The sequence below is a fragment of the Dendrobates tinctorius genome, unplaced genomic scaffold, assembly GCF_039654945.1.
Source record: "Dendrobates tinctorius isolate UK_male_01 unplaced genomic scaffold, ASM3965494v1 ptg000022l, whole genome shotgun sequence".
Taxonomy (NCBI): Eukaryota; Metazoa; Chordata; class Amphibia; order Anura; family Dendrobatidae; genus Dendrobates; species Dendrobates tinctorius.
The window spans coordinates 92,867,163-92,879,390 of NW_027361690.1; the positions used below are offsets into that span (position 1 = coordinate 92,867,163).

A 12,228-nucleotide genomic window follows, 5' to 3' on the forward strand; every position below is an offset into this window, starting at 1 on the left:
CCAGGGTAGACAGAGGACACCCCAATCTCAGCAGTGCTGCTCCTCATCCTATTACTCCAGGTAATTAGCAGCAATCCCCTTCATCTCTTTAGGATAAGCCTCTTCCCCTGTGCAGGACCTGGGCCATTGTGCAGTGAAACAGCCTAAGCTGCTCCAGGATTAGCCACTGTCAGGACTTTACCCCGAGACCGAGAGCTGGATTTGGAAAAGCACAAAAAGGATTATTAGGAGGGAGAAAAGAAATATGTCCAGCAGGAGCACGAGGAGGATCCCCACGAAAGGCTCCCCCGTGATAGTGATGCAGGCATATTTCCACGCGTGGGACACAATATTGCTGGCTGCTTATAAACCAATATAGAGATCACACATTGGGGGAATGGTTTCAATTTCAAAGCTGAATAATAACACGCAGAAAAATTAAATATTATATCTAATGTATTGAATAAATCTATATTACATATATAGTAAATATGTATCATCAGCTATGGGTGGTAATATCAAAATCACATTGTGCATGTACTTTACAGTAAATTCAATTGTGCAATATTTAGATAGATGAATGGATGGATAAATGAGATAGACAGAGAAATAGCTAGATAATATTTGGGACATAGCAGGAGAAATCATTTGGAGCAGTTCTGGAATACTTCACACTCAGGTGATAGATTTGTGAGACTGGGCAGACACCACACATGGGCTTGCACTGCCCCTACATTGTGTAGGGGTCACAGACAGGCTGTAGTCCTCGATGTTGGACTGTTCGCTGTGTGATCCACAGGACATGTGTGATGTGGAAGAGGCAGGGATGGACCTCGGAGGAGATCAGGACTGTGTGTGGGGACAGTCCAGTGTGATCAGAAGCTGTATCACACCAACATAAGGCTCACACTGCTCTGATACAGATGACCCAAACTGATAGGACAGGGATGGATAGACTGTGATTAGACAGAAATGTTTTGTAGAATTTACTTTTATTCTGCCAGAAATGAATATAATACTTCATCAGTTTCCAAGCCGAATAAATGAATGGATCAATCAATAAGTAAATATACAAAAACATAATAAATTAGATTCTATAAGGACATTTTCCATTTTTAAAAAACACTGTATAACATTTATCGCTACTTTGAGAAGTCTTACAATAAAATTTCAGACAAAACTATCAGCTCCAACACACAAGAAACCCGCACACAACCTCACTATATTACACAGAAAAGACATGGAATTACTGTATACACACAACACACCTCATCATACATCCATAAGAATATTATATACACACAACACACCTCATCATACATCCATGAGAATATTATATACATAACACATCATACATCCATGAGATTATATACATAACACATCATACATCCATGACAATATTATATACATAACACATCATATATCCATGAGAATATTATACACATAACACACCACATCATACATACATAAGAATATTATATACATAACACATCATATATCCATGAGAATATTATACACATAACACACCACATCATACATACATAAGAATATTATATACATAACACACCTCATCATACATGCATAAGAATATTATATACACATAACACACCACATCATATATCCATGAGATTATATACATAACACATCATACATCCATGAGAATATCATATACATAACACACCTCATCATACATCCATGAGAATATTATACACATAACACATCATACATCCATGAGAATATCATATACATAACACATCATACATCCATGAGAATATTATACACATAACACATCATACATCCATGAGAATATCATATACATAACACATCATACATCCATGAGAATATTATACACATAACACATCATACATCCATGAGAATATCATATACATAACACATCATACATCCATGAGAATATTATACACATAACACATCATACATCCATGAGAATATTATATACATAACACATCATACATCCATGACAATATTATACACATAACACATCATACATCCATGAGAATATCATATACATAACACATCATACATCCATGAGAATATTATACACATAACACATCATACGTCCATGAGAATATCATATACATAACACATCATACATCCATGACAATATTATACACATAACACATCATACATCCATGAGAATATTATATACATAACACATCATACATCCATGAGAATATCATATACATAACACATCATACATCCATGACAATATTATACACATAACACATCATACATCCATGAGAATATCATATACATAACACATCATACATCCATGACAATATTATACACATAACACATCATACATCCATGACATTATATGCATAACACATCATACATCCATGAGAATATTATACACATAACACATCATACATCCATGACAATATTATATACATAACACATCATACATCCATGACAATATTATAAACATAACACATCATACATCCATGAGAATATTATACACATAACACATCATACATCCATGACAATATTATATACATAACACATCATACATCCATGACAATATTATAAACATAACACATCATACATCCATGAGAATATTATACACATAACACATCATACGTCCATGAGAATATTATACACATAACACATCATACATCCATGAGAATATCATATACATAACACATCATACATCCATGAGAATATTATATACATAACACATCATACATCCATGACAATATTATACACATAACACATCATACATCCATGAGAATATTATATACATAACACATCATACATCCATGAGAATATCATATACATAACACATCATACATCCATGAGAATATTATATACATAACACATCATTCATCCATGAGAATATCATATACATAACACATCATACATCCATGACAATATTATACACATAACACATCATACATCCATGACATTATATGCATAACACATCATACATCCATGAGAATATTATACACATAACACATCATACATCCATGACAATATTATATACATAACACATCATACATCCATGACAATATTATAAACATAACACATCATACATCCATGAGAATATTATATACATAACACATCATACATCCATGACAATATTATACACATAACACATCATACATCCATGACATTATATGCATAACACATCATACATCCATGAGAATATTATACACATAACACATCATACATCCATGACAATATTATATACATAACACATCATACATCCATGACAATATTATAAACATAACACATCATACATCCATGAGAATATTATACACATAACACATCATACGTCCATGAGAATATTATACACATAACACATCATACATCCATGAGAATATCATATACATAACACATCATACATCCATGAGAATATTATACACATAACACATCATACATCCATGAGAATATTATACACATAACACATCATACATCCATGACAATATTATACACATAACACATCATACATCCATGACAATATTATATACATAACACATCATACATCCATGACAATATTATACACATAACACATCATACATCCATGAGAATATTATATACATAACACATCATACATCCATGAGAATATTATACACATAACACATCATACATCCATGACAATATTATATACATAACACATCATACATCCATGAGAATATTATACACATAGCACATTATACATCCATGAGAATATTATATACATAACACACCACATCATACATCCATGAGAATATTATATACATAACACATCATACATCCATGACAATATTATATACATAACACATCATACATCCATGACAATATTATATACATAACACATCATACATCCATGAGAATATTATATACATAACACACCACATCATACATCCATGAGAATATTATATACATAACACATCATACATCCATGAGAATATTATATACACAGAACACATCTGATAATATATAGAAGATAATATTATATACACACACATCTGATAATAGATGAGAATATTCTATACAGACACACAACTCGCGACCTTGTCATATACACACAAAATAGAACTTTTTGACATACACACAATATTATTATCCTCTCTTACTTTATGTGCTTACGAGACATGTTTAAAAACATCAGATTATTTAGAATACATGTCAATTGCACATATATCATTTTTTTGCACGCACAGTATATATATATATATATATATATATATATATATATATATATATATATATATATATATATATCCTAAATACACGAGATTATTACATCCTACACAGCATATATTACACATAGAAAAGTTAATAAAAAACAGGACACTACATTTCCTGCCGTGGCCACACAACATATAGGAGGTGACATGTAAGAAGCGGGAGCCTGGTGACACCGGACACACGCGGGCTGTGGGGAGAATTCAGATTTGTCACTTCTCTGACGGTAACGCATCCGGTCTGTTCTCTGCATCAGACGGGGCCAGACAGTGCTAGGAGCCCGGCACTGAGGATTGGGACGGTCCTGACTCTAGGAGCTCACACTCTACTGGTCAGCAATGATGGCGGCTCTGGCGATAAAGCAGGACACCGGTAACAGAGCCGACTTTGTCAATTAGGTCACATTCACACGATCAGTATTTTACATCAGTATTTATACTCTAAAATCAGGAGAGGAAAAGTGTAATAGAAACCCGTCCCCACTTCTGGATTATCAGCCACTCCTGGTTTTGGCTACAAATACTGACCGTGTGAACGCGGCCTCACTTCATCATTCTGATAGATTAATAACAATAGACATTATACCTGCACCTATACTTATTATATCTATAGTTATGATAGTGCAACTGCGATATCAGTATGACTGTAAAATAAATGTTCTTATATTCCACTGGAATCTATGGGAAAAAGGAATCAGATTCGAATAAATAACATTTTCGAATAGAATAAATAAATATGAAAATTCTACTGAATGTGCCAATAATTAAACGAAATCTTCAGCTCTAAGAAATAACAATGTGATATCACTAGGGGCAGTGACAGAAGATCGCACTGTACAGGGGCAAAGAAGAACCTCTCATTGGCCCCTTCACAGGAGGAGAACAACCAACACAAGATTTCTGTTTTTTTTCTTTTACATTACAAAAAGTTACGAAAAGTATTACAAATATGGAGAGAAACAAACTCGCAAAATTGTCGTCATTATTGACAAGTCATAATATAGAGGTGGTATATATATTATATATTCACATACCACTATCATTGACATGTTGTACACACAAATATATACACGTCTATTTATATATAAATGAGTGAGAATGTGGCATTAGCCAGGGAATTGTTTTCTATTAAATATTAACATTACATATCACAGATATACTGCCCTGAATATTCTATCCATCCGGACTAGACATGCGATATCTATTATTTGCTGTATACAACACACGAGCCTGTGATTATAAGGACACTGTGCACGGTCAGCTCAGGGGTGTTATGTCCTGTATATATATATCTAGTTCCAGCTGGTGATGTATACACAGGTCTGTCTCTGCCGCCTCCGTTCTGTCTCTGCCGCCTCCGTTCTGTCTCTGCCGCCTCCGTTCTGTCTCTGCCGCCTTCCTTCTGTCTCTGCCGCCTCCGTTCTGTCTCTGCCGCCTTCCTTCTGTCTCTGCCGCCTTCCTTCTGTCTCTGCCGCCTTCGCTCTGTCTCTGCCGCCTTCGCTCTGTCTCTGCCGCCTTCGCTCTGTCTCTGCCGCCTTCCTTCTGTCTCTGCCGCCTCCGTTCTGTCTCTGCCGCCTTCCTTCTGTCTCTGCCGCCTCCGTTCTGTCTCTGCCGCCTCCGTTCTGTCTCTGCCGCCTTCCTTCTGTCTCTGCCGCCTTCCTTCTGTCTCTGCCGCCTTCGCTCTGTCTCTGCCGCCTTCCTTCTGTCTCTGCCGCCTTCCTTCTGTCTCTGCCGCCTTCCTTCTGTCTCTGCCGCCTTCGCTCTGTCTCTGCCGCCTTCGCTCTGTCTCTGCCGCCTTCCTTCTGTCTCTGCCGCCTCCGTTCTGTCTCTGCCGCCTCCGTTCTGTCTCTGCCGCCTCCGTTCTGTCTCTGCCGCCTTCCTTCTGTCTCTGCCGCCTCCGTTCTGTCTCTGCCGCCTTCCTTCTGTCTCTGCCGCCTTCCTTCTGTCTCTGCCGCCTTCGCTCTGTCTCTGCCGCCTTCCTTCTGTCTCTGCCGCCTCCGTTCTGTCTCTGCCGCCTTCCTTCTGTCTCTGCCGCCTCCGTTCTGTCTCTGCCGCCTTCCTTCTGTCTCTGCCGCCTTCCTTCTGTCTCTGCCGCCTTCGCTCTGTCTCTGCCGCCTTCCTTCTGTCTCTGCCGCCTCCGTTCTGTCTCTGCCGCCTCCGTTCTGTCTCTGCCGCCTTCCTTCTGTCTCTGCCGCCTTCGCTCTGTCTCTGCCGCCTTCCTTCTGTCTCTGCCGCCTCCGTTCTGTCTCTGCCGCCTTCGCTCTGTCTCTGCCGCCTTCCTTCTGTCTCTGCCGCCTTCCTTCTGTCTCTGCCGCCTTCGCTCTGTCTCTGCCGCCTTCGCTCTGTCTCTGCCGCCTCCGTTCTGTCTCTGCCGCCTTCCTTCTGTCTCTGCCGCCTTCGCTCTGTCTCTGCCGCCTTCCTTCTGTCTCTGCCGCCTCCGTTCTGTCTCTGCCGCCTTCCTTCTGTCTCTGCCGCCTTCGCTCTGTCTCTGCCGCCTTCCTTCTGTCTCTGCCGCCTCCGTTCTGTCTCTGCCGCCTTCGCTCTGTCTCTGCCGCCTTCCTTCTGTCTCTGCCGCCTTCCTTCTGTCTCTGCCGCCTCCGTTCTGTCTCTGCCGCCTTCCTTCTGTCTCTGCCGCCTTCGCTCTGTCTCCTTCCTGCTGATGGCGCTGACTGTGCCCCCGTTGTATCTTGCAGGGCAGACACCATGGAGGGGATCAGCGCCCAGAGGGAGCCCGGCTCGTCGCCCAGCACCAAGCCCCCGGGCCAGGACCCCCAACCCTTCTCGTCCCTGAAGCCCAACCAGGTGGGGGAGACGTCGCTGTACGGGGTGCCCATCGTGTCGCTGGTGATAGACGGCCAGGAGCGCCTGTGCCTGGCGCAGATCTCCAACACTCTGCTGAAGAGCTACAGCTACAACGAGATCCACAACCGGCGGGTGGCGCTGGGCATCACGTGCGTGCAGTGCACCCCGGTGCAGCTGGAGATCCTGCGCCGGGCGGGGGCCATGCCCATCTCGTCCCGCCGCTGCGGGATGATCACTAAGCGGGAGGCCGAGCGCCTGTGCAAGTCGTTCCTGGGGGAGCACCGCCCGCCCAAGCTGCCCGAGAACTTCGCCTTCGATGTGGTGCACGAGTGCGCCTGGGGCTGCCGGGGCAGCTTCATCCCCGCCCGGTACAACAGCTCCCGGGCCAAGTGCATCAAGTGCGGCTACTGCGGCCTCTACTTCTCCCCCAACAAGTTCATCTTCCACTCGCACCGCGCCCCGGACTCCAAGTACACCCAGCCCGACGCCGCCAACTTCAACAGCTGGAGGCGGCACCTGCGGCTCAGCGACCCCACCGCCTCCGACGACCTGGCGCACTCCTGGGAGGACGTCAAGGCCATGTTCAACGGCGGCACCCGCAAGAGAGCCTTCCCCTCCCCGGCGTCCAGCAGCAGCTCTGCCCGCCAGCACCTGGAGCTCCGGCCGCCGCCACCGCCGCCTCCGCCACCAGCCAAGAGCCTGCGGGGGGACGAGGAGCAGGCGGGCCGCAGCTTCCCGCTAATCCCGGTACCCAGCAAGGGCTTCTCCGGAGTGCTGCACAAGATGACGCCGCCGCTCTTCCCGCCGCCTCCCTATGGCTTCCCGGCCTTCGGTCTGTGCGCCAAGAAGGATGACGGCGGCCTGGGGGACAAGGGGGCACTGCCCGGCGTCTTCTGGCCGGCCGCCCCGGCCTCCAAGGACTCGGTTTACCCGCCCTTCCCTGTCTTCTGGCCGGCAGCCGGGGCCCTACAGGTCCCCTCTTACCCAGCCTTGTCCCAGCAGCAGGCGTCGGTCAAGACCGCGGGGGAGGCGGAGGAGCCGGAGAGCAGCGGAGAAGCCCAGGAGGAGCAGGCTGCCTGCCGGGAGGAAGAGCGCTCCGGGGATGAGGGGAGGCCCGGGGAGCCGCTCACGCCCAGAAAGCTCCGCTACATCTCCGCCTTCAGGCCGGTGGTGAAGGCTGCGGAGAGTCTGGCCAAGTTATACGGGAGCCGGGAGGTGTACGGGCCCAGCCGGCCGCCGGGGTACAGCTCTCCGGACCTGCTGAGCGACACCTCCAGTTACCGCTCCGCCTCTCCCGGCCCCGACACTGCGGACGAGCCCGAAGTAGACGTGGAGTCCAGCCGCTTCCCCGAGGAGGACCGAGGAGCCAGCGTAGTCCCGGGGCCGTGCTCCAGCGCCTCCTCCCCGGCCTCAGCCCGGGACACCGAGGACAGGAGGGAGCAAAGCCCGAGGGCGGACAGTCCGAGGAGCACCGGCGGCTACCAGGTGAGGAGCGGGGCCAGGACCGTGCGCAGGGACCACGGGTGTAATATACACACAGAACTCACCGGTATAATCTATACACACAAGCCACTGGTGTAATATACACGGGTGTAATATACACACAGAACTCACCGGTATAATCTATACACACAAGCCACGGGTGTAATATACACGGGTGTAATATACACACAGAACTCACAGGTATAATCTATACACACAAGCCACGGGTGTAATATACACGGGTGTAATATATACTCAGAACTCACAGGTATAATCTATACACACAAGCCACGGGTGTAATATACACGGGTGTAATATACACACAGAACTCACAGGTATAATCTATACACACAAGCCACGGGTGTAATATACACGGGTGTAATATACACACAGAACTCACCGGTATAATCTATACACACAAGCCACTGGTGTAATATACACGGGTGTAATATATACTCAGAACTCACAGGTATAATCTATACACACAAGCCACGGGTGTAATATACACGGGTGTAATATATACACAGAACTCACAGGTATAATCTATACACACAAGCCACTGGTGTAATATACACGGGTGTAATATACACACAGAACTCACCGGTATAATCTATACACACAAGCCACTGGTGTAATATACACGGGTGTAATATACACACAGAACTCACCGGTATAATCTATACACACAAGCCACTGGTGTAATATACACGGGTGTAATATACACACAGAACTCACCGGTATAATCTATACACACAAGCCACTGGTGTAATATACACGGGTGTAATATACACACAGAACTCACCGGTATAATCTATACACACAAGCCACTGGTGTAATATACACGGGTGTAATATACACACAGAACTCACAGGTATAATCTATACACACAAGCCACTGGTGTAATATACACGGGTGTAATATAATACTCAGAACTCACAGGTATAATCTATACACACAAGCCACGGGTGTAATATACACGGGTGTAATATAATACTCAGAACTCACCGGTATAATCTATACACACAAGCCACGGGTGTAATATACACGGGTGTAATATATACACAGAACTCACAGGTATAATCTATACACACAAGCCACTGGTGTAAGATACACGGGTGTAATATACACACAGAACTCACCGGTATAATCTATACACACAAGCCACTGGTGTAATATACACGGGTGTAATATAATACTCAGAACTCACAGGTATAATCTATACACACAAGCCACGGGTGTAATATACACGGGTGTAATATATACACAGAACTCACAGGTATAATCTATACACACAAGCCACGGGTGTAATATACACGGGTGTAATATACACACAGAACTCACCGGTATAATCTATACACACAAGCCACGGGTGTAATATACACGGGTGTAATATATACACAGAACTCACAGGTATAATCTATACACACAAGCCACGGGTGTAATATACACGGGTGTAATATACACACAGAACTCACCGGTATAATCTATACACACAAGCCACTGGTGTAATATACACGGGTGTAATATATACACAGAACTCACAGGTATAATCTATACACACAAGCCACGGGTGTAATATACACGGGTGTAATATAATACTCAGAACTCACAGGTATAATCTATACACACAAGCCACGGGTGTAATATACACGGGTGTAATATAATACTCAGAACTCACCGGTATAATCTATACACACAAGCCACGGGTGTAATATACACGGGTGTAATATAATACTCAGAACTCACCGGTATAATCTATACACACAAGCCACGGGTGTAATATACACGGGTGTAATATAATACTCAGAACTCACCGGTATAATCTATACACAAGCCACGGGTGTAATATACACGGGTGTAATATATACACAGAACTCACAGGTATAATCTATACACACAAGCCACTGGTGTAAGATACACGGGTGTAATATACACACAGAACTCACCGGTATAATCTATACACACAAGCCACGGGTGTAATATACACGGGTGTAATATAATACTCAGAACTCACAGGTATAATCTATACACACAAGCCACGGGTGTAATATACACGGGTGTAATATATACACAGAACTCACAGGTATAATCTATACACACAAGCCACGGGTGTAATATACACGGGTGTAATATACACACAGAACTCACCGGTATAATCTATACACACAAGCCACGGGTGTAATATACACGGGTGTAATATATACACAGAACTCACAGGTATAATCTATACACACAAGCCACGGGTGTAATATACACGGGTGTAATATACACACAGAACTCACCGGTATAATCTATACACACAAGCCACTGGTGTAATATACACGGGTGTAATATATACACAGAACTCACAGGTATAATCTATACACACAAGCCACGGGTGTAATATACACGGGTGTAATATAATACTCAGAACTCACAGGTATAATCTATACACACAAGCCACGGGTGTAATATACACGGGTGTAATATACACACAGAACTCACCGGTATAATCTATACACACAAGCCACTGGTGTAATATACACGGGTGTAATATATACACAGAACTCACAGGTATAATCTATACACACAAGCCACGGGTGTAATATACATGGGTGTAATATAATACTCAGAACTCACAGGTATAATCTATACACACAAGCCACGGGTGTAATATACACGGGTGTAATATAATACTCAGAACTCACCGGTATAATCTATACACACAAGCCACGGGTGTAATATACACGGGTGTAATATATACACAGAACTCACAGGTATAATCTATACACACAAGCCACGGGTGTAATATACACGGGTGTAATATAATACTCAGAACTCACAGGTATAATTTATACACACAAGCCACGGGTGTAATATACACGGGTGTAATATAATACTCAGAACTCACCGGTATAATCTATACACACAAGCCACGGGTGTAATATACACGGGTGTAATATACACACAGAACTCACAGGTATAATCTATACACACAAGCCACGGGTGTAATATACACGGGTGTAATATATACTCAGAACTCACAGGTATAATCTATACACACAAGCCACGGGTGTAATATACACGGGTGTAATATATACACAGAACTCACAGGTATAATCTATACACACAAGCCACGGGTGTAATATACACGGGTGTAATATATACACAGAACTCACAGGTATAATCTATACACACAAGCCACGGGTGTAATATACACGGGTGTAATATAATACTCAGAACTCACAGTTATAATCTATACACACAAGCCACGGGTGTAATATACACGGGTGTAATATAATACTCAGAACTCACAGGTATAATCTATACACACAAGCCACGGGTGTAATATACACGGGTGTAATATAATACTCAGAACTCACAGGTATAATCTATACACACAAGCCACGGGTGTAATATACACGGGTGTAATATAATACTCAGAACTCACCGGTATAATCTATACACACAAGCCACGGGTGTAATATACACGGGTGTAATATATACACAGAACTCACAGGTATAATCTATACACACAAGCCACGGGTGTAATATACACGGGTGTAATATAATACTCAGAACTCACAGGTATAATCTATACACACAAGCCACGGGTGTAATATACACGGGTGTAATATAATACTCAGAACTCACCGGTATAATCTATACACACAAGCCACGGGTGTAATATACACGGGTGTAATATACACACAGAACTCACAGGTATAATCTATACACACAAGCCACGGGTGTAATATACACGGGTGTAATATATACTCAGAACTCACAGGTATAATCT

At 43.2% G+C, this 12,228-nt stretch overlaps 1 protein-coding gene across 1 annotated transcript in view; it reads left to right on the plus strand.

Annotated features, from left to right (window-relative positions):
• Nucleotides 1-6,854: 6,854 nt before the first annotated feature.
• SKOR1 (SKI family transcriptional corepressor 1) overlaps nucleotides 6,855-12,228 on the plus strand; it is a 48,359-nt gene continuing 42,985 nt past the window's right edge. The window contains exon 1 of the mRNA XM_073568937.1: nucleotides 6,855-8,453. Within this exon, the coding sequence (XP_073425038.1) occupies nucleotides 6,870-8,453 (1,584 nt within the window). The 5' untranslated portion in view covers nucleotides 6,855-6,869. The remainder of the gene's footprint in view (nucleotides 8,454-12,228) is intronic.